The 24,381-nt window shown below is 40.1% G+C and overlaps 1 protein-coding gene and 1 long non-coding RNA gene across 3 annotated transcripts in view; one reads left to right on the top strand and one right to left on the bottom strand.

Annotated features, from left to right (window-relative positions):
- LOC127349486 (uncharacterized) overlaps positions 1–24,381 on the bottom strand; it is a 228,663-nt gene that overhangs the window by 30,748 nt on the left and 173,534 nt on the right. The gene's annotated exons all lie outside the window — the stretch shown is intronic.
- On the top strand, positions 1,278–23,163 carry htra3b (HtrA serine peptidase 3b). Its single transcript, XM_051375231.1, has 10 exons — positions 1,278–2,050; positions 12,556–12,655; positions 13,258–13,390; positions 13,688–13,777; positions 17,909–18,103; positions 18,280–18,312; positions 18,492–18,606; positions 18,683–18,740; positions 19,530–19,625; positions 19,749–23,163. Exons 1-10 carry the CDS (start codon positions 1,636–1,638, stop codon positions 19,915–19,917), a joined length of 1,404 nt encoding a protein of 467 aa, XP_051231191.1. The 5' UTR covers positions 1,278–1,635; the 3' UTR covers positions 19,918–23,163.

The raw sequence follows: 24,381 nt of genomic DNA, 5'->3' as shown, positions 1-24,381 counted from the left end.
AAAACCGTTTATTTGAAATTTATTTATTTTTTTTATTTTTTTTTTATTTTGAAAATTTGTTTTGTTTCTTCCTGTGATGTCTTTTGGATTAAGAACACAGACTACAGACTGGGTATTTGCAGTCAAGCAGGTGCAGAACATGTGTATGTGTCAGCTGGCAGTCAGCTGTGGTCTTTACCAGATGTGAGGCAATTTGAGGCAGCATAAAGTGTTTAATGAGTCTGTTTCTATTGGCATACATTTGTTGGCTCTTTGTCCCAGAATCCCACCACTATTCATGTGACCAGCAAAGAGCATCCAGGATCTAGGATCTAGGATCCCTCATCTGCTTTCCACTCAAACACTGCCAAGCTCTCTCTTTAGCTGGCCAATGGGAGCTCCTGTTAATGCGCTGTGGGTTGAATCTCTTCTTACACAGTGATTAAAGGAATATGCAGCTCAACATTTTGGGAAATACTGAGATGGAAATCAGTCTCATCTCTGTGTGTTAAGTACAGAGCTGGGGTGAAGATGTGATTAGCCTAGCTTAGCATAAACATTGTGTGTGCAAGAGTACACCCACCAACACCTTGAACTCTCACTGATCAACTTGTTTTTACCTTCTTTGTTTAAGCACAGGCAAACAGAAATTTGAAAGTGAAGATTTGCAGTTTGTTGGAACTATTTCTTGATACAATCTGTATCACTGTATGTGACTGTATGTGGCAGAAGTTATGTTTCACAATTAGGGGCCTTCGAATAGACACTTTGGGACCCTGGGAATGAGACTCAACAATCAACAATATTCAAGCCTCCAAGGCAAAGCTTCATTTTTTAACTTTCTCTGATTGGTTGCGTTTGTCCAGGTCCGGTGGATTCTTGTATGTTATTAGGAGCTGGCAGCAGGACGCTAACTGCAGTTAATTTAATGGCCGTTGTGTATAGAACATCAACATAAATAAAGATGTTGATATTACAGCTCCCCAAAAGTGAAGCCAAAACATCTTGATCCCTTTTATGAGTTGGTGCTTTTAAACACCATTTAGTAATCTTGGGAACATTTACAGTTAATGGAATGCATGAAATATAATAAATCCTAATTAGGAATTTGGTGCACTCTTGACCCCAGTGCGCCCCCTCTGCGCCCCCTCTGACTGTCCCTACCAGACCCACCAGAAATAAGGCAGAATGTGACTTTAAAATCGAATTCTGAGGTCATACGCGGCCACACGGATGTTGCCAACATCTGAGCTCCGTCGCCACGCCTCCAGGAGCGCAGCTGCTCTCCACATCTTCTCCCTCTCTCTCTGACCAGCTTCACTGCAAGAGGCACTCACCCTGCAACTGAGTGTATGTTCACTCAGCCTGGGCAAAGGCAAGGCAGAAAACATCACATCCAGTCTCAGTCCTCTGGTGCTTTGTTGTCGCTGGACGCGCAATTACGCACGGCTACAGCTGCACCGTCCAAGTTCCGGTATCAGGATCGCTTTAATCGATGTATTTTGCAACATTAACGGGACATCTATCATTCTGTCTTCCGTGTAAGTGAATTCCCATCTGTAAAGCCTCCCGAAAGTGATGCGCTGGAATATGATCTCCGCGTAAACTTCTCCTCACTTTTCTTAGTTTCTCTCCGCTCAAAATCCTCCATTGAAAATGCAAATCCTCCTGTACGCAGCTGTGCTCCTTTACCTCAAGGAGTCTGCCGGCGCAGAGCCGAAAGCCAAGTGTCCAACGCGGTGCGATGTGAGTACCTGCCCGAGCCCCAGCTGCCCCAGCGGCTACGTGCCGGACCGCTGCAACTGTTGCCTGGTATGCGCCCAGGGAGAGGGAGAACCGTGCGGCCGCAAGGACGACCTACCGTGCGGGGACGGACTGGAATGCAAACATCCGGCGGGCAAACGGCTCTCCAAGGGCCTCTGTCAGTGCAAGTTCAGCCAGGAAGTGTGCGGCAGCGACGGGAAGACGTACGGCAACGTGTGCCAGCTGAAGGCGACCAGCAGGAAGGCTCTGCAGCAGGGACTGCCGGGCATCACCCAGATCCAGAAAGGACCGTGTGAGACCAGCATAGGTACGATTTACGCAATGATGGCTTCATTATTTGGTAAACCAGACAATAATAGGAAGCACTTGACAGGGCCGGAATAAGTTTTATAGGACTCTATTGCCTTTACCAGTCCTTTAAAAAAAAAAATGTTTAAGTTATTTTTACTGTAAAAAACTGGCAGCTGTGGTTTCCAGAACTGTACAGCAATACGTCGTAGAATTCTTTCTACGATTACATTAAAATTATATGGTCAAATACTATATATAAACATTATTCACTAACACTCACTATTTATTTTTTCCATTTCTAAACCAAAATGCTTCACATTATGGTTTACAGTTTGGTGTATGAATATCTTTTCGTCGCTGATATGTCAACGGGGCATTAGAGTGATGTTTTGTTATGTGCAATAGGTTTCCACATTTAAGTAGCAGTTTCAATTTGGAGTTAAAAGTGACAACCGATAAATAGGCCCGGCTAAAATACTGGCTAAACTGATAAGTAACTGTAAATATCCATATAGAAATGTTATCTGTGAGGCAAATAAACTGTATCAGAGCACTGATACAGTTTTTCAAGAAACTAATTTAAAGTATAAATTATAATTCTTTTGGTCAAATCTCTAAAAAACAATATGTCCCAATATATTAGATTGTTTACCCCATTGGGCCTCATTTCAAGTTTCTCATGTCCAGGTAAAATTACAAATTTTTTGTTGGTCGAATCACAAACGGGATTGTAATTCATCTTGGTTTTACCGGGTACAAACAAATTCTGCCCTCCTCCAGTCCAGAGAGTTGCAGTACAAATACGGATATTGACATATTTTACTTTGTATGATTATACTCATACTTACAGTACATTATCTGAACCGGATACTTGCTCAGCCCTACCGAACGGGTTACAGTTTTATCCAGTGCAAATGTGACACTACAGTCACGCTCATAAGACAATCCAGTCTTACTAAAAAAATCCATTTAGTATCTTTCCTGAGCTCTGGGCTGTAGAAATGCAGAAAGTGTTCCCACAATATCATGTTGACTCATCAGTAGACCTCAATAAACTGCCCTGTGTCTGTCACCAACTGTTTCCACATTAATGAGAGCCAGATTAATGAGGTTTGGTTACCAGAGTAACACTTCACAGCAGCAATAAACACTGGTTAGAGGGCAGGTGCAGGTTTAATCACCTGTAAAAGCAGTTATTTGGAACAGAGCAGACAGTGAGAATTAACCACACCTCCAGTAAAAATGCTGTTATTCCTTCTCGCAGACTGGCCTAGAAAGTCCCTCAACCCAAACAGAGTTCATGTGTTGGAGTGTGGAACGCTGCAGGCTCTGTATACATTGTTTCTGTCAGAGAGTGGAGTGGCTTCATGAAATGATGTTCCTTTAAAACAGTGTGAGGAGATTCTATGTTAACATGGGTGTGTGGTCAGACAGGGAAGGGGGCTGACTCCATAAACTGAGTTTGTAGCAGTTTTGATCCACACTGCTTTCGAAAATAATACATGACCAGTACTGGTCTGTCTAGGGCTGGTAGAGGATGACATAGGACTGTTCCATAATGGCATATTACTTTTGGTTCATAAGAGAACGTGAGAACATTCTAGACGTTTCTAACTAACATAATGTGTGGCTCAAGAGATGGCAATTTTATTCAGTTGGTCCATCAAACCACTGTCCTGAGTGTCCTGAGATAACAAAAGTTATCTCAGGACACTTTTCAAATAGAGCGGGTCTAGACCATACTCCTTATAAAATGATTTACAGAGACCCAACAGTTCCCACCATGAGCAAGCACTTGGCGACAGAAAAAGTTCCTCGAGCAGACCACGGCTCTCAGTGGCGACCTTCTGCCTCAACTGAGTCTTGGCAACTGCTAGATGGATTGCCAAGAACTCTTTGTGTAGACATTCATTATCCCCAAAAGATGCATCTAAAAGACTCTGTGACACTGGTGATCTCAATTTGTTCACTTATCCTTTAAAATGTCTCAACAACTAATAGATGAATTTGTTTTTTGTCCAAAACTTTGGTTTATGACCAAATAACTGCAAAACTAATCCCGGCAGCCCTCAACTTATAGTGACTATATTTTCAAACCCCCAAAACAGGACCCTTAAAGGTCGAGTGTGTAACATTCAATTCAATTCATTTCAATTTTATTTGTATAGCGCAAATTCATAACAGAATTTCAGGACACTTTTCAAATAGAGCAGGTCTAGACCGTACTCCTTATAAAATTATTTACAGAGACCCAAGCAAGAGCAGAGCAAGCACTTGGCTTAGCTTTATCAAAGAGGAATGTCTTAAGCCTACTCTTAAATGTGGAGAGGGTGTCTGCCTCCCGAACCACAACTGGAAGCTGGTTCCAGGATTTTAAATTCTATTCTAAATTTTACAGGGAGCCAATGCAGAGAAGCCAGTACAGGAGAGATGTGATCTCTTTTTCTAGTTCCTGTCAGTACTCGTGCTGCAGCGTTCTGAATTAATTGGAGCGTTTGAATGGACTTATTGAGGCAACCTGGTAATAAGGAGTTGCAGTAATCCAGCCTAGAAGTAACAAATGCATGGATTAGTTTTTCTGCATCCGTCTGTTACAGGATGTGTCTAATTTTTGTAATGTTATGTAAATTTAAAAAAGACAGTATAAGAGGTTTGCTTTATGTGGGAGTTAAAGGACATAACCTCATCAAAGATGCCAAGGTTATACCATCTAGAGTAACTATATCTTTCGGAAGTGTTTTGGGGCCAAGTACAAGAACTTGTTTAACATCAGAAAATTGCAGCTCATCCAGGTTTTTATGTCCTTAAGACATGCTTGATATTTAGATAACTGATTAATTTCATCGGTCTGATTGATAGATATAACTGGGTATCATCTGGTGGCTCAGAGAGAGGCAGAACAGGTCGTCCACTAATCGGGAGGTCGTTGGTTCGATCCCTGGCTCCTCCTGCCACGTGTCGAAGTATGAATGAGCAAAATACTGAACCCTGCATTGCTCCCGATGCTGTGCATCGGTGTGTGAATGTATATGAATGATTTTGTTTCTGTTTGATGGACTTTTCCATCACTGAGTGAATGTGTGTGAACGGGGAAATGTGGCATGTAGTGTAAAAGCGAAAACCTTTGAGTGGTCCAAAAACCAGAAAAGCGCTATACAAGTACAGGTCCATTTACCATTTACCATCTGCATAACAATGACAGTTAATGGAATGATTCCTAATAATGCTGCCTAAGGGAAGCATATATAAAGTGAATAGAATTGGTCCAAGCATGGAACATGTATGAGGCTCTATCGGCAGAGATGGAATATAAGAGGCATTCAGGATTTTTTCCACTGTTCTTGATCATTGTCATTTCTCCTTTCCGCTTGCTAAATATGGCACCATTGCTGCACAAATAATCTGTATGGTTCTACAGAGGTTTTCTATTAGTTCTTTAGTTTAGCATTTAACATTACAATGCAGTGTATTTCCTAAAGCTTAACATATTAAGGGGTTTCAGTTAATTGCAGTTTGCAATCTCACCGCTAGATGCCAACAAATCTTACACACTGGTCCTTAAAGTGTACCACAAGTTACAAAACCCATAGGCGTTTTCATCAGGATGAATGCAGTAGTAAGTAAGTGAGTAAGCCTCCTGTAGCTCTTAAGGAAACAAGGGACAGAACATGAAAAACATCTATGTAAGTGGAAATGTTTGTTTTAATTGTGGTGAAACCGGGACATTTTAGTGTTTTACAGATATTTGCTGGGACTTGGGACACCCAACTTGGAACCTGGACAGTCCCGGACTTACTGGGGCATCTAGTCACATTAGCCCAGTGCTTATTAGAAGCGATTACCATGCTAACACACTAAACCAAGCTGCTGAGTATGGTGAACAATATGCTAAACATCAGTATGTGAGCATTGTCTTATTGGAACATGTTAGCAACTACTAAGTAACCACTACCATTTTTTACATTTACTTCACCATTTTTACAATAACTTTACTTTCAACCTGAAATTTGAACAATCTTATAATTTGTTTCCTTTACAATGAGTATTACCGTATATCTTCTTAGAGCTGCTAGCATGGCTATAAACTCTTAAGCCCCATAGATCTTTTTCACAGCAGCCATTTTTACTTAGAGCAACAGTAGGGCAAACAGCTGCTTTTGTGCACAGAACCTTAATTAGTTAGTAACACCCGTGTTTACCTTACTATTATATCAAAATGGCTGCTGCTATTCAACAGGATTTTATTCTCTAGCAGAGGTTTAAACGCTTCTATTTAAGACCCGTCCAGGGAGACACTTTGTATTTAGAAAGTCTATCTGTGAGTTAGAGAGCTGTTTGAGACACATACTGAAGTAGCAGAAAAGGATTTATGTTGAGTTTACAGCAGGATTCACATTCTGTTAGCTGCCATCACCTTCCTGTCGTTCAGGAAGAACTGCGTGCGATTAGAACCCTTAGAAATATTTTTATGGTTTTCTTCAACCATTATTTCAAGCAGAGAACCTTCACTTTCCTTTGTCCCCCACTGCTTTGCAGTCATGTGAAAGAACCATCTGAGCCACATCAGGTGTTAATCAGCAGCAGAGCACTGGAACGAACTCTGTCCGCGCTAAGTAAATACCCAGCTTCAGAAAATACACCGTCAATAAATATGGTGGCCGTGATGGTGGGGTTATAGCTCTGGCAGACACACACGCAGTGCAAGCACACAAACGAGCAGTATCCTGTGGAACAATGCCAGCATGTGTTATTTTACTGTCTGTCCACACTTACATGTACATGTTTCTCATTTCCTCTGTTACACTGATGTACATGCTCCTGCCTTCAGTTCCCAACAGTTTACTGTCTCCACACAAAACCAAATGGGGAGAATAGTTACTGGCCGTTAACTTCTCTACAGGCTCTGTTGCTTTCTTCGTTTGTCCTACATTCTCTCACACAGACTGTGTTGTATTCTTAACTTGGAAAAGTAGACCATGACCGCTGCTTGGAGGAAGTGTTACCACACTGTTCCGAACAAAGGTAGACCGGTTTCCAGACAACAGTTTCCAGGCAGATCTCCTCTATCCACTGAGCTCAGTCTATTTCAGCACACTGTGCTCACTTGAATAGACTGAATTTGTAGCCTGTTTTTTTTGTGTTTTTTAATTTCTTAGGCAAAAACAAAAGCTGAACAATAGTGACTACAGATACAACAATGATAAACAGGAATAAAATAATCAAAGAAATGACAACAAGTGAAACAAACAAACAAAAAAAGACATAATAAATGTAATACTGATGGTGACATAATGCGGTTACTGCAGTTAAAATGGGTCTTTCAGGGGGGATTTGTTATGACACATTTGTTTTGTATTGTTAATATGGGATAATAATAATAATTATAATTATTAGGACTGGGATCACGTCATCATCATGTGTGTTGGCTTTACTGTTGTAAAGTATGCTCTCGTGTAAGAATGTGTGCACTCCTGATTTCCATTTCTCATAGCCATGCAAATGCTGAAAGTAAAATGAAAGTAGCATAAATGGTCTATGGTCTGCCACTGCCTAAAACAACCTTTTGTGTACATGTATTTAAAATTATTCCCCAGAGAATCCCAGTTTGACTCCATACACTGAAATACAAATGTTTTAATGTCATACATGCCCTATCTAGAGCTAGTGTTTGATTTGTCCATTCTGTGCTACTGTATAAACATGGCTGTTCAACATGTCTATGAATACTATATTTGTTTTCTGCATGAATTATGATTAATCCTCCTAAATGTTCTACTTCTTCTTGACATCCACCTCCATGTCAGACCACTTTGTTTAATGTCAGAAATTGTCTTATGTTTGAAAAGTCTGCAGCCATCAGCCTCTCACTCTGTAGTTTGTGTCACATCTGCATTTTTCTGCAATATGTATATTCATATTTATGAGGGTTTTGCTATGACCATTGATGGTTAATTGTGGTTAAGTGTGTGGAATATGAGGCTCATGATCCATGTGAGGAGACTTCTTGTTTCCAGTAGGAAAACCTTAGAAATGAAAACATTTTCATATTCATAGATTCTGGACTTTTTTATGAGGTCGTAGGATTAGATGACTTTTTAAAGCTGCAGTAGGTCATTTTTATAAAAATAACTTTTTATCACAGTCACTGAAACTTTCACTATATCCTGACAGTAGTACATGAGACAGATAATCTGTGAAAAAATCAGGTTCCTCTGGCTCCTCTTAGTGCTCCTAATGGCATTTGCAGGAATCCACCGGGCCTGAATGAAAACAACCAATCACAGTCGAGAAAGATGCAAAGACGCTGTGGGTTGGGGGCTTGAAGATAGTTGATTGCTGAGTCTCATTACCAGGTCGTCAAATATCGATGCTGGCAATGAGACTCAGCGATCAACTACCTTGATTGGTTGTTTTCGTCCGGGCCTGGTAGATTTTGTTGGGGAGCATGAATCCCATTAGATTTATATATATATTTTTTGTGGAAGATTTACCCTGATGCTGATGCTAAAGGAGTAGTCAGGGGTCACAAAACTATTTGGAACCATCCTTTAAGGACCTAGAATACCCACAGTAAATGTGATGCCAATCTGATCAATTCAATTCAATTCAATTCAATTTTATTTGTATAGCGCCAATTCATAACAGAAGTTATCTCAGGACACTTTTTTAAATGGAGCAGGTCTAGACCGAACTCGTTATAACATTTACAGAGACCCAACAGTACCATCATGAGCAAGTACTTGGCGACGGGGGCAAGGAAAAACTGCCTGTTAAGAGGCACAAACCTAGGACAGACCCTTCAGCTCTAGGTGGGTGTTCGTCTGCCTCGACCAGTTGGGGTGAGAAAGAGAGAGAGAGAGAGACAGACAGAAACAGAGACAGACAGACAGACAGGTGCACAGCAACAACAGTAGCAACAACTACACCAATAGTAGTGACTGATGATGATGAACATGAAGAAGACAATGACAACGACAACAGCAACGATGGGGGACAATGAGTAGTGACAATTGTAATAATGGTAACTGTAGTAATAATTATATTAATAATAATAATAATACTAATAGAAGTAAAGTTAGTAACATGCATTAATGGGACATGAAACCACAAAAGGAACCACAAGTAGCCCAGCATTCAGAGAATGCCGTGTTCTAGTGGGGTAATAGGGTACTATGAGCTCTTTAAGATATGAAGGGGCCTGACCATGAAGAGCTTTGTAGGTGAGGAGGAGGGTTTTAAATTCTATTCTAAATTTTACAGGGAGCCAGTGCAGAGAAGCTAGTACAGGAGAGATGTGATCTCTTTTCCTAGTTCCTGTCAGTACTCGTGCTGCAGGGTTCTGAATTAATTGGAGCGTCTTAATGGACTTATTGGGGCAACCTGATAATAAAGAGTTGCAGTAATCCAGCCTAGAAGTAACAAATGCATGGATTAGTTTTTCTGCATCTGTCTGTGATAGGATGTGTCTAATTTTTGTAATATTACGTAAATGAAAGATGGCAGTCCTGGAGGTTTGCTTTATGTGGGAATTAAATGACATGTCCTGATCAAAGATAACTCCAAGATTCCTGACAGTGGTGCTCGAGGCCAAGATAATGCCATCTAGAGTAGCTATATCTTTAGACAGTGAGTCTCTAAGGTTTTTGGGGCCAAGTATAAGAATTTCGTTTTTTTCTGAGTTTAACATCAGAAAATTGCAGCTCATCCAGGATTTTATGTCCTTAAGACATGTTTGTAATTTAGATAATTGATTCATTTCATCGAGCTTAATCGATAGATATAACTGCGTATCATCTGCATAGCAATGAAAGTTAATGGAGCGATTCCTAATAATGTTGCCTAAAGGGAGCATATATAAAGTAAGTAGTATTGGTCCAAGTACAGAACCTTGTGGAACTCCATGACTAACTGTAATATTTATTGAAGATTCATCGTTAACATGTACAAACTGCGAACGATCTATTAAGTATGAATTAAACCAGCTTAGTGCTGTTCCCAACACAGGAGGTAACAATCATCTCAAACACACACAGACACATATCCGAATGAGAGATATCAACGGAGGAAACAGGAAGTAACTGCAGCCCAGAGTTGTGGCAGACTCTTTTTACATTTGTCTTTGATCACAAACCATTTATTTTGTCAGGGTTTAAAGGGTATGTGGCTGGCACACATACACACACACACACACACACACACACACTCAGTCACTGGAGCATTACATCCTTTCGGGCGTGGTAAACTAAAAATAAATGGCTGACTGACCTGCAATTCCCAACTCCCAAATCGGCTGTGGCTCAGAGGCAGAGCGGGTCGTCCCCTAATTGGAAGGTTGTTGGTTCGATCCCTGGCTCCTCCCGCCACATGTCAAAGTATCCTTAAACAAGATACAGAACCCCAAATTGCTCCCGATGCTGTGCTGTGCATCGGTGTGTGAATGTGTATGAATGAGTTAGTTTCTGTTCGATGGACTTTGCCATCGCTGTGTGAAAGGGTGAATGTGGCACGTAGTGTAAAAGCGCTTTAAGTGGTCGGAAGACTAGAAAGGCGCTATACAAGTACAGGTCCATTTACCAAATCATCCATTTAGAAAATGCCCTAAATTACAAAAAATAAATTTCACTATATCCTGACAGTAGTACATGAGACAGATAAACTGAGCTGAGAAAGATAGAAAGACGCTTTGGGTTCGTGGCGTACACTAGGATGTGAAGTTTCAGCCTGTTCTCAGTCCGAGGGTGTCAATAACCGGCGCACACATGAGACACCCTTTAGCCTCTGTTTGAGAATCAACAGTGAGCTATCTGTCTTGGCTCTGATTGGTTTTCGTATGGGCCTGGTGGATTCTCACAAATGCCGTAAGGAGCACTAGGAGGAGTCAGAGGAACCTGATTTGTTCCCCAATTATCTGTCACATGTTCTACTGTCAGGATATAGTGAAAGTTACAGCAAATATGACAAAAAGTTTTTTTATTTATAATTACCTACTGCAGTTTTAAAACTAAATTTGATCAAATACCATACATCTCAGTTTTCCTCAGTGTAAGTGATTTAAACTTCATGCCGGTCATGAAAGCTTTCACATGTGCTGTTTTAAACCCTCCATCTGGTCAGTGTGTCTCTCTGGAGAAAAATCCTCATACACAGAGGGAGTCTTTTAGCTTTCTACCAGCAGCAACTCCTCTTTTTCTTATTGAAGTGTACACTACCTAGTTAATGGCAAAACCTTTTGTCTTTTCACATTCAAAGACCAGTGTCACTTGGCCATGTGATGTAATTCATCAGAGTAAAACTTGTCAATACTCAATTTTTTTAAAATGTCCATTACTCTAGATTCATTCTTGGTTGCATTCTGCCTATCATTCAGGAATCTGTTTTTAGTCTAAAGTAACAAACCACATTTTCCTCAATGGCTGACTTGGCTCAGCAGCGCACAGTGCAGCTGTAGACTGTGGGCTGTAACTTATTATTACTGGTTGAACAGTGCTGGAGGTCACAACATGACCCCTGGCAAATTAAACTTCTTCCATGAGTGATGCCAAGTTTGTGCCGTCAGGCGGGTTCACAGGACTCATTTGCTATGTCCTGACTCAGATTTACCCATTTTACATTGGACACTGCATATTTCAGGAATTAAATCAGAGAGCTCAGAGTGAAAAATCAATTGAAAAATGTCAGCTTGGCCTCTGCCAACAGTAATAAGACTGTTTTGTGCCACTATGACATTCTGTCTAGTTCAGTGATTCTGCACTTACATGGTTTCTTTTGAAACTCTCTAACGTGAAGTTTCAGCCCATTCTCAGTCCCAGGGTGTCAAAAACCGGCGCACACATGTGCCATCCTTTAGCGTCTGTTTGAGACTCAACAGGCTTTCGTGTAACTCCAGTGTAACCCATCCACGTCAGATGACGTAATGTCGAGATCGACAAAGTCAGTGTAAGGAGGTGGTTGGGGTAAATGGATAGGTCAATTAAACACAGGACTTTCTCCCAGGAGTGTGTCCTTTCACTATATTCTGACAGTAGTACTTGAGACGGATAATCTGTGAAAAAATCTGGTTCTTCTGGCTCCTCCTAGTGCTCCTAATGGTATTTGCAAATTCATCGGGCCTGGATGAAAACAACCAATCAGAGCTGAGAAAGATAGTTGATTGTTGAGTCTCATTCCCAGGACATCAAATGCCAATGCTGGGAATGAGACTCAACAATCAACAACTGATTGGTTGTTTTCGTACAGGTTAGTGGATTCTTGCAAAAACCATGCATCTGTATATATATATATATATATATATATATATATATAGCTCCTATTCATACTGTCAAATCAGTTCAACATTTCCTGAGTTCCTTATGTAGCCTGCTTACAATTCACGACACTGACAAAGTCATCCATGTTTTATTGACTTCCCAGTTAGATCACTGTAACACGCTTTCATCTGGCTTATGTCAATCTTAATTTAATGATTTGTAAATCAAAGTGCTGACTGTTTACTGAAATACATTATTCTTCTTGCCAGTATAGGTCCTTCACAAGCTGCCAGCCCGCGTTACAAGTTCAACTTCATAGCTGACGTGGTGGAGAAAATCGCTCCTGCTGTGGTCCACATCGAACTCTTCCTCAGGTACAGACTGTGTCTGTTTGTTTGTGTGATTGTTTGTAAGGGTTACGTACGGTGGCCTGAAAGTGCAAATCACAACAGCAAGCAGGAAAAACATTGTGTTTTTTTTTGTGTTTTCTGATTATCTTGTTGTGTTTTCCTATTTGCGGTTGCACTTGCGCTTCAAGGCCACCATATTATGTTATCTTGTTTGTTTGGAACATGTTAAAGGTCAAGTTTTAGAATCCATGAAAAACAACTTTGCTTTTAGGTTTAACAAATGGGTTTCTAGAGGTAGAATTAATCCAACCCTTGGATACTACAGCTTATTAAAGTACTGCCTTGACTCACACACTGAGCTATGTACACACTAAATTTGCCATCCTCAGTAAAAGGCTAATGTGTTTACCAGGGTCTTTTAACTGCTGCTAAATCATGTGTGACGCTTAATTGGCTAGACTTTAATTATTCACATTAGTGCAAGATCTAATCATGATTACTATAAATATAACCTTGAAAATCATTCTCAGCCCTCAAACTTGAGATAATGGAACAAAATAAATCAGCAGTCACAGCTACTCTCTGTAATCCAGCTAAATTAACTGATGTTTTCATTCATGCCCCAGGCATCCTCTCTTTGGTCGGAACATCCCTCTATCCAGTGGATCTGGGTTTGTGATGTCAGAGAACGGACTGATTGTTACCAACGCCCATGTAGTCTCCAGCACCACGCCAGTGTCGGGTCAGCAGCACCTCAAGGTACAGAAATACTCTTTCATTTATGATCATTTATGTTTCACTACTTTAAATATTCACAGTTTTCTCATTGAAATTATATGCTAAATAAATATACTTAATTCTTACTAAGTCTTAAAATTGAATTGTATTTGGTTTGCCTTGAGACATAAAGCACTAACACTAGAAAGTATTGTATATACTGCACCTGATCTAAAGCTAACTTCATAGAAATGGATCAAACCAAAACCTATGATTTGAACTAGCTTTCATTTGAAATCCTAAAACTATTAAAATCTCATTCTTCCGTTCTTATTGAAGGTCCAAATGCACAATGGTGATGTATACGAAGCCAGCATCAAAGACATTGACAAGAAGTCAGACATTGCTACTATTAAAATCAATCCACAGGTGAGTCACAGCTCTGTGGGATTTTCTCAACAAGCAGGAAGTAGTTTGCATGGTTGTTCTTGGAAGAAAATGTGTAGTCATTGGGAGGATGTGATTTAACATAACTTTTGCTGTAAAATTATTTTTTTAAAGTCTCACTTCATGGTTTAAAGTTAAACACCCCAGCACATATCTTGAAATGTGAATGTGGATACAGATGGTAAATGGACCTGTACTTGTATAACACCTTTCTAGTCTTCTGACCACTCAAAGTGCTTTTACACTACGTGCCACATTCACCCTTTCATACACATTCACACACCGATGCACGGCATCCGGAGCAATTCGAGGTTCAGTATCTTGCTCAAGGATACTTCGACATGTGGCAGACGGAGCACAACAACCTTCAGATTAGTGGACAACCCTCTGACCCACAGCCACCCACAGATGGCTGACTGTAAAAACTGAAGCAACTTGATTCTCTTCCCATTTGACAGCTGTTCGGCATTATCTGAACTAGGAATTAAATTGTTTTGATTCTGCTGCCACAACGGCAGTGATTGGCTTTATAATTCACAATGATAGCTCATCCACAGCTGTGGGGCTAGTAACATCCATTCATATTCATGCATGTGCGCATCAGCAATTGCTGCTGCAGCTTCCTCCTAAGATTTATGTTAAAACTGCCAAAAGGAGTTTTAACTGGTTATGAAACAGTCTCAATTTACTACTTTATACTACATAAACAAAAAATAGCATAAGCAAAAGGATTGTCTATTGCTTTATAGTTATTATTAATGTATGCCACCGGGTCAGATTCCCCTTGAAATCAATTAAACTAAGTGGTAGAAATACTACTGCTATTGTCCACATGGGGTGCCAGAATCAACACAAAATTAAAGTTCCTCGTAGGGGCTTTAGTATATTTTAGAGTTTATTAGTCAGTTTATTAGAGTTGATTGTTTTGACGTGGCCTGGTCTATGCTCCTCTATCAGTAGAGTCTGCATTACAGTTGGATTCATTATGAGTTCCCTCAAACACCAGAGCCATTTTTGCTAAATATAACGGAACAACCAAGTGTCTGACTGAAATTCAACTTTTTCTGTGGGGAGTTTCAAAGTTATGTAGCCGTGCTTTAAATATATCTGGTGGTGTTTTTGACCACTAGGGGTGCTGTCGAGCACTGTTTTGATAAGCAGGTCAGTTAGTATCACATGTTGTACAAGTACTCTATAGTTACTAACAGTGCCTGAATTGGACCAAAAAATGTGCCAGTAGCCTAATTCAGCACAACCCCAACCCTAAACACAACATAACCCTAACCCCACTTCTTTTGCCGTTTTAAATCAATTTTCAGTGTTGTTTTTTTAGCTCTCTCAGCTATGTGTTTATACAGAGACACAGTTATGTGGGTGTTTAGGAGTACCACATCAGCATTTCTGTACGGGTAGGATTTTAGAAGGTACATGCATAGGGTGGAGGCAGTTGGTGGTGGTCACACTGCAATAAAAGGCATCAATAAAAAAGGAGATGTCAATGTAAACAACGCAGGTTCAAAACCAATTAAAACCAAGTCAAGGGCGCCTGGTTAGCTCAGAGGGTAGAGCTGGCGTCCCATGTCATGGTTGATCATGGCTGAGCCTTTGCTGCAGCAGCCCAGGGTTTGAATCCGACTTGCAGCCCTTTGCTGCATGTCATCCCCTCTCTTTGTCCCCCTTTCCTGTCTATCTTCAGCTGTCTCTATCATAAAAGCAATAAAAAGCCCAACAAAAACAATTCAGTGTCTGCAAAGCCTTAATGATACACGTAATACATTTTGGTTGGAAACTTTGGATTTAAACAACACAGGGTTTGTTTACAGTGATGACTCCACATGGTGGCTTTAATCCACCCTCCTCATTGCCTCCATTAGCATTCCTTCTTCCAGTAAAACTCCAGCAGGGTAATTCATCTTTGACTGGCATTTTGTCAAGGTCAGCAGACTAAACATATGTGTTTAATGTGTCCAGGTTCACGGTGGTGTTAATAAGGGTGGGGTAATGGACCACAGCCAGAATACAAACCTCTCCCTGGGTGACACCAAATACTTCCAGCTCTGGTGCACATCCACAGCTCATACCACCTGAGGGATTATAGGGGGATTTTTTTAGTGTGCTGCTCTTGCGTAAATTCCCAGCTGAAGTTGTAGCAGTTTGCTGATTTGTTGGGTGGATATTGGCCACAGCTGATAAACCAGGCATGATTTGCACATTAACTCACTAATTTATTACATTTTTTAATTATATATCTTCTATAAGTCTTTTCTAGCCTCTCAACATCAAAAACCAAGGTTCATATCCTGCATTCTGTGTATGGTTTAGTTTAGGCTATAAAAATACTTGGTTAAAGACACCCAAAGAATAAGGTCAGTCATTACCTGGAACATTTGTACAGATCATGAGTGGTGCTCCTTGTCCAACAAACAAAGATCACGGCAATAAGGATATGGATTCAGGATGGTTTATTGCTTATTATGGAATGAAGGTGAAACAAGATGATGTACTGCAGGAGGGATGAAGGGAGAAGGAGAGGAAGGGCACAGAAGGAAGAGGTGAAGGGAGAAATCAGGCTTGTGGTCTGATGGTAGGAGGAGTTTGAAGACGGATCAGTGTTAGCTGGTGGTGGGAAGACCAGTCCTTTCGGAATTTTGCAGGCTTTTCCTGGGATTATTGTTGCTGAGATGTGATGAATGTTGCAATGTTGCCTCAAATTGGGTATTGCTATTTTATATTTTCTTGTAACTTCTCCATTACTCCAACAGTTCACTGAAACTACCGAAATGTTTAGACCCAGACATATTTTTATGGATGCTACATTCCATCAAATGGAAATATTCTAGATGCCTTGTCTATCATTTTACACATATTTACCCCAAATTGAGCTGCAGGGCCTGATTTGTTATCTTTGGAAACTTTGGGATTTTCAATAAAAATGAAATGTGGTTTGAACCTCAGGACCCATCACGACCGAAGGTTGACATCTCTGCATTAGAACTAGGAGAACTGGACGAGGGCCAAGACAGGGCGGAGTGAGAGAGAGAGAGAAACACAATCCGAAACACTCCACCTAAAATAAATCTTCAAACAAAGCAGCTTATTCCTTCTCTCCCTCAGTCAGACCCTCTGTCTGCTGAGCATGTGTTTCTACTCAGCTCCATTCTTCTCCTCCCTTTCCTTTCACTTCCTCAACCCTTCTTTTCATCACATCCCCTCCCTTTTTTCTTTCTGGACACTTTCTCACGTCTCTTACTTTTTTGTATATTTTGTACATAGCTGTAGTATATATTTTAGGTCACTTACACTAGTCAAATATTGTATATTTATTGTCTTTACTTTGTATGTTTTACAGCTGTTTTCATCATCAGGCTGTAATTTGTGGTTTTCAATACTTAATTTCACATTTGTCTTCACAATGTTCCAGACATGTTGGAATTGTTGGTTGTGTGATGTTTTGACCCTCTCTTTACTATACTTGCACACTGGATTCATAGAACTGTTAAATAGCCGTTTAAGCTTTCAAGTGTCACAAACTGACTCATCATCATTGCAGTTTCTTGCAGAGTTCAGTTTTATTTTTAACTCACATAGAGCCTTGTTTTCCTGAACCCCAGCGTGCAAAGTGTAAAAGTAAAAGCTTCTGGTACAGGGTCATTTTGTGTGTGTGACAGATTCATGAGTAGAAAATCACAGCTGTGAAAAATGTTGGATTAGGACTCTAAACTTTTTACTAGCAGGGTCATATTTTTATACTTTTGTATGCTTAGGTTAGCATTCACAATTTACTGTTCACCAATATAATGTGCTCCTCTGGAAACAGTCCAACAGAAATATCAAAAGCATATTCAATTCAGTTAAATTAAATTTTATTTGTATAGCGCCAATTGATAACAGAAGTTATTTCAGGACACTTTCGATAGAGTAGGCAGCTGGCTCTAGGTAGGGCATGTTGCAAGTTTCACTTCTTTGCGAGATGACAATAAATCCTACACACTGGTGTGCAAAGCTTGTTTGGTAAATTAGAATTGGATTGTGCTTCCTTGATTGTAAATGGCCCAAATATCCTATATCCTATATTATCTTACCCCTGTGTCTGTTTTCCCTGCCTCCTCCCAGACGAAGCTGTCTATATTGTTTCTGGGCCACAGTGCAGACCTGAGGCCTGGGGAGTTTGTGGTTGCGATCGGCAGCCCCTTCGCCCTCCAGAACACTGTCACCACCGGCATCGTCAGCACTGCTCAGAGAGACGGCAAAGAGCTGGGCCTAAGGGACTCTGACATGGACTACATCCAGACAGACGCTATTATCAACGTGAGATAGCAATGCAGACAACATGTGTTCTGAGTCAGTAGATGTATATTTTCCAGGCAGAGTCAGCCTGGAATATGGCTCTATTTCAATTTGCAATTTGGTTGTAAAAATGTCATTACAAGGGGTCGGTGCATTTTGTACATTTTTTATACATTTCTTTCTGTTTTCCTTCACAGTATGGAAATTCAGGAGGACCTCTTGTCAATTTGGTAAGCTTTTTCATTGCTGTGAAATACCTTTCTCTGCTTGGGTCTGATAAACTTTGAACATAGTGCCCTTGAACTCTTATTCTTGATGACAGCAACTGTAGAAACTTTTTCTACTGTTGTACTCCTGTACTCCTCATCCCAACAATCTCAAAATGAGCCCTGCTGTGTCTGTATTTGAGGATGGGGAGGTGATCGGCATCAACACCCTGAAGGTTGCAGCAGGGATCTCATTTGCCATTCCCTCCGACAGGATCACTCGCTTCCTCAATGATTCGCTCGATAAGCACAGCAAAGGTGAGTGACATCACTACCATTAAACATCTGCGAGTATCCTGCTGAGCATACAGAAACTAACTGGAGCCTCTTTCAGATGTGAGGTCAATAAAGAAGCGTTTCATTGGAATCAGGATGCTGACTATTACACCAGCGTAAGTCTGTAATTATTGTGTTGTTGAGACATGTGGCAAATTGAATACAAATTCATTTTCAATATTAAATACTCAACTTCTGGCTTTTTTCAAAGCATGTAACACACTACAACCACTGGCCCTGAGTAGGTTACAGCACAATAACAGCTGCAACATTCAAATCAAAAGCTCTTGAAAGTAGCCAAGGTGTAGCTCAAGGATTTATATTGAGTCTTCTTTTAACATCCCTTCCTCTTCCTCCATTATAACATACTTTCATGCAGATAATTTTTCCTTGCTTGTTGTTACATTTTCAATAAATAATATTTCAGCTTTCTTTTAACAGTGTCTAAAAATGTCCCTCAAGGATCTATTTTGAATCCTCTTTTAACATCCCTTCCTCTCAGCATTGTAACATACTTAGCATAATAGATAAATCTTTCATCTAAGCTCCATATTCAGCAGCTTGTAAAAAAGCTGAACGGAAATAATTTTTATATTCCAAAAATGAGGCCTGTCTTAGCCTAATTGAAGCGTAATGCATTCTGCTTCCTCTGCCTGAAACCTGAAATCTGTGTTTTAGAAACTGGTTGATTTCTCTTCTGGCTAATTATGATTTGGCGTATTTTATAATCCTTTGTCTTTTTTTCTTTCTTGTTTAAATTAAGGTTAAATAGAAATGATACAGTATGTATTAGTATGCCTACACCCCTTGCTTCCTGACTTAAAATAATTAAATCTCATAAATACTGGGGAATTTGTTTAGATAATGGACTTTCTTCTAAAAAAGTGTGTATTTGTTTGTTCCAGGTTAATTGAAGAGCTAAAACAGCAGAACCCAGACTTCCCCGATGTTACCAGTGGGATTTATGTCCACGAGGTTGTTCCTCACTCACCTGCCCATAAGTAGGTTTTATTTATTTATTAATTCCTCAAACAAAAGCAGTATATGATTTGCTTCTCATTTCTGAAGTAAAAATGAATTGGTTACCCATAACAGCCTGTCTTCATCCCTCTCTTTGTCTCCAGAGGTGGTATCAAAGATGGTGACATCATTGTGAAACTGAATGGAAAACCTCTGATGACCACAGCTGACCTGCAGGGGGCACTGCAGGAGGAGACAGCCTTGCTACTGGAGGTCAGGAGGGACAATGATGACCTACTCTTTAACATTGAACCAGACGTTATTATGCAGTAGACATTTGAAGCACAGCTTGCAGAGTTGGACCGACATCTAAAGTCCCTTTTTTGTGAACAAAGACGTCAGTTGTTGGAAGCTCTTCATCAGTGCAGTGGAAGTTTTGGCAAACTGGCTGTTAACTGTACCAAAGTAAAAGGAGCCCATGGACAACCGGGTACATTGCAGTTTTTCAAAGATATACAGCTGTACCTCCCACCTTCTCAGACCAGGTCAATGACCAGGAACAGATGCACACATGTACACCCTACAGAAACCCTAACCTCTTTAATGTATGTTAAATACTTGATTATTTGACTTGATTCTACATTTTTCAACCTGCAGAATTTACTGCACAAGTACCTCAAAAATATGATCTTAATATCAGGCAATAATGGCAACATCATATGGTGCACATCACAAAAGATAAAAGCAACCTAATGAATGTACAGTTGAACTAATACGATTGCTATTGAATTTTTAAAAACAAAACAAAATGATTGTATTCTGATAATGCTCTTAAGCATGGTTTTTTTTTTCCAAAAAAGTTCCCAAAAAGTGTCTGAGGTGTCTGGGGGACATGATCACCAGCACTCTACAAGTCCATTAACTCCTCTAGTCCACTGTTCCATGGCCTGGACAGAATTTCTGGTTGATCTATATTCAAACCCTCATCTTTGGTAAAACTAAGTGGGGAGAGCCCTAAGGTTGTATCACCTCGGAAAGACATTGGTTCTAATTGGGTTACTTGTTCCAGGTCTTAATCCTAAAACCCTACAGAAATAATCTGACCCTAGAAATATAAAACAGAGAATGAACAGCCATTTCAGAGATTGCCTCCTTCAAAGTATGTATTTCACTTCACATGCACAGCATTAAGTGCTTGATCACACTACAAAATGGCACAGCAAAATTCAAGGAAACAAAAACAAGTTTGAACCAGAGCCTACCTGAACCCCGGTGAGCTTGACTAGTCCCCAGCAGTTGGCTTACTGGAGCCAGGCCCAGGGCATCGCCAATAGTGTACTGAACTCATCCATTGTCCATCACAGTCTCAACAAGCAGCAGTTTTTGTGATCTTCTTTCTCCTTACTGTCTGCCCTCTACCCGGCTCTTTATTAGACAAGACCCACTTTTGTGAGAACTGGCAACCAATAGGACAAATAACCTGTGCTTGTTGCACAGACTACTTTGTTTGAAAAATGCTGAAGCGTTTTGAGGGCAACTTCCCAGATTGGAACTTATAGATTTTTCATGTAAAACTTGAGGAGGATCTGTGATAGGTTGTCTTTTTGATGTATGTAATGAGACACAGACCCTGACCTGAGCACATTTCGTGCTATGTTTGTGATATCTTCTTTGTAATGCTGTATTAGCTTTTGACCACTGATTGATCCACTGACTTCCAAATATAGTGAACAACATAATTCAGATAATATTGTAGGCGTACTTGAGCTAGAGACATTATGAACAGACTGTACTTGTATAGTGCCTTTCTAGTCTTCCGACCACTCAAAGCGCTTTAACATTTCAACCATTCACACAGTGATGGCAAAGATGGTTAGTTCCATCAAACAAGGAATTAACTCATTCATACACATTCATCCACCGATGCATAGGGAGCAATTTGGGGTTCAGTATCTTGCTCAAGAATACTTTCCGATTATTGGACGACCCGCTCTACCTCTGAGGCACAGCATAGGCATCAGTCCAAACCACATCATGCTCTATGGGTGCAAATGGAGCATGATACAGTTCCTTAGCAGGGTTCTCTAGTGACCACATTGGAGGTCCTTCCCTTTTGCCAGAAATAGTGAGAAGCTTGCTTGATTGTTTTTTGTTTTTTCTAACACAAGCGCTGCATACTGCACCATTGCTGTGCTCTAGAATTACTGGTAACTGACCATTTCATTACCGACTCATCCAAATATTTGTATCTTTTTATAATAGAATTTTGTTAGCTAGCTAACCCTCATATGTGCTTAAAGCAGCGGTAACTGATATTGACTCTGGCTTGGTCCCCACCATCTTCTGAGACAAAATATCTGTCTCTTTAGCTGCTAAATGCTCCACCATGTTCACCAGTTTGTAACCCCTCTGTCTCTGTCTGTCGGCAGGTGGTGTACCATGGGTTTTTGAGAGCTTTTTCATTAAGAATAGCAGCAGAAATGAGGTTGATGATCCAAAATAAGTTGTGGGCCAAAAAACCAAAGAGGCTAAAAAGCTCCATAGCACTGAGGTAAACTGCAGAGTTTGTAATAATTCTCTGTGGATCTCTGTGGCAAGGGGTCACTAGAAGTGACAGTCACAATACATAAAGGCATTTATTTTATTTTACTATACAAATATTCATTTTCAACAGTCATTGCATAGATAAAAAGACTGCTGGCTACTGAAACCAACAAAAGGTTTTTGTGCTAAAGCTAAAAAAATCCTGGATCAATCTCAGTAGTGTACACAGAGATGAAAAATAATTTCCCTTTTATTAAAGCTTTCCTTTTAAGGTCTTGTGTGTACATTTAGGAGGATCCATTGTCAGAAATGCTATATAGTATTCATAGGTAGGTTTTCATAGGAATCATGTTTTCGTTACCTTAAAATGGGAGGACTCTACAGTCCTCTATGTTGAACTGCCATGTTTCTACAGTAGCCCAGAACGGACAAACCAAACCCTGGCTCTAGATAGGGCCTTGTTGTGGGCTGTGTTTTTAACCCTAACAAAGTGTAGTTTCAAAGGCAAGTGGTATTCAGTTGGTTGCAATCTCCTTAACCATCAATTGCCACTTAATCCTACACACTGGTCCTTTAACCAGCTTTAGTTAATAGGTAAGTTTCAAACAGACCTTATGAGCCTCTACAATAAACACAACAAAACATTCAGCAGAATATAATATATGCCATTAATTTCAGAGCTGAGTGTCAGTGTCCAAGCAGATGTTTAAAATTGTCATGTATCTCTGGTTTATGGTTGGCATGATCTTGATGCTGTAAGATGTCTTTCCATAACCAAATGTGAACCACGTGTGTTGATTAAATGATGTACTCTGTTGGAACGAAGAGCACAAAATGTGAGCATATTTTTTACGTAGTCTCACCACTGCTGGTGCTGTGGTTCATAGCTATTTGTGCTTTTAGTGTGAATAGACTCATGCTTTTATCACATCGACAAAACCAAATGTTTACATGTAAGTTGCCAACAAAGCAATACTCTACATCAGCCTTTGGAAGCAACTTTTTTCTCCAAATAAAGTTTTCAGAAACTTGGAACTTTGTTTTGTAGCATCTGTAATGTCTCGATGGTGTGGTTATTCATAATTTTGTCCATGTTTACTCGTCTTGAAATGTAGGTCATAGGCGATGACTGATGGGACGTTTTGTAGGAAACATTTAGGAGCTATTCAGCAAAAGTAATACAATACCTGACTGTGTGGAAACAAGGCTGAGCTCTCCTCATGGCCATGCTTATAAACATTCCTGAGTGGAAACAAGTCTCCCATGCTGGAATGTAGAGGAAAAAAACACAAAGGAAACTCTTTTTGGGGTTCAGTGATAAAGTCACTGTAGACATATACTGATCGTTTTCAGCCATAATCACTCTTTCCTTTCCAGCTCTTGACAGGTCATGAGTTTATTTTTAACACAAGTGGTTAGTCTCACATGGGGCCAGAGGCAGGAGTTTGTGTTTCATTGTGGTAACTTACTCCTAGCAGCTGTCAGGTTGTGTTCTTACATATATTTGAATGCTAAAAATGATTGAAACCAGACTGGCTACCTCTGATGCTGACAACTTACTGTTATTCTTTACCATGGCCTAGTAATGGTCTGCAGCCATGGTGTTGGGAACTGCTGCTTTATAGAGCAAGGGCCGATTGCACCAACAGGGATTACGCCTGGCATTAAGATAAATCAGTCATAACTTGGCGTTATAATTCCTACCTAATAGTTACACAGTTGCACCATCTCGATTTAAAGGTTAAAGGACCTACCTGCAGAAATGAAATATGATATTCATAGGTATGTTTATGTATAACCTTAGAATAGGCCGTTTTTATCTACATGTAAATTAAGTTGTGAGTTGCTTCTATTGAAGCCATGTTGAACCACCATGTCTTTACAGTAGCCCAGAAAGGACAAACCAATTACTAGCTGTAGATAGGACCTTTCACATTTTTTGCAAGTTTTGCAGCCACTGTAGTTTCTCCTACACAGCCCATTCTCATTCCCAGGTCATCAAATACAGCGATGTTCAGTTACTTGGAATCTGCAACTTTACCACAGGATGCCACTAAATCCTACATACTGGCTTTCTTCTTGCTATGACTGGACATAAATCATACACCTAGTCAGGAGCACGCGTAAAGTCAAAATCTGTTTATAAATCACTGTATATTGACGTTTTCAGTGGAGGACCTCCACCACTTTGATGGAATAAATGTCTTTGCTTTGCTTAGAAGGTCTTTTGACTTTTTCAATACATTGTTTTCA

Source organism: Dicentrarchus labrax, unplaced genomic scaffold, assembly GCF_905237075.1.
Source record: "Dicentrarchus labrax unplaced genomic scaffold, dlabrax2021, whole genome shotgun sequence".
NCBI classification, from domain to species: domain Eukaryota; kingdom Metazoa; phylum Chordata; class Actinopteri; family Moronidae; genus Dicentrarchus; species Dicentrarchus labrax.
The sequence above is the reverse complement of the archived record's forward strand: the minus strand, read 5'-3'. Positions and strand labels throughout refer to the sequence as shown.

Bases quoted from the DNA above. Each gene is read 5' to 3' on its own strand.
- htra3b (XM_051375231.1), top strand. From the start codon at position 1,636: ATGCAAATCCTCCTGTACGCAGCTGTGCTCCTTTACCTCAAGGAGTCT. The intron at 12,656-13,257 runs GTACAGACTGTG...TTCATGCCCCAG, and splicing joins CACATCGAACTCTTCCTCAG to GCATCCTCTCTTTGGTCGGA. The intron at 18,741-19,529 runs GTAAGTCTGTAA...TGTTTGTTCCAG, and splicing joins ATGCTGACTATTACACCAGC to GTTAATTGAAGAGCTAAAAC.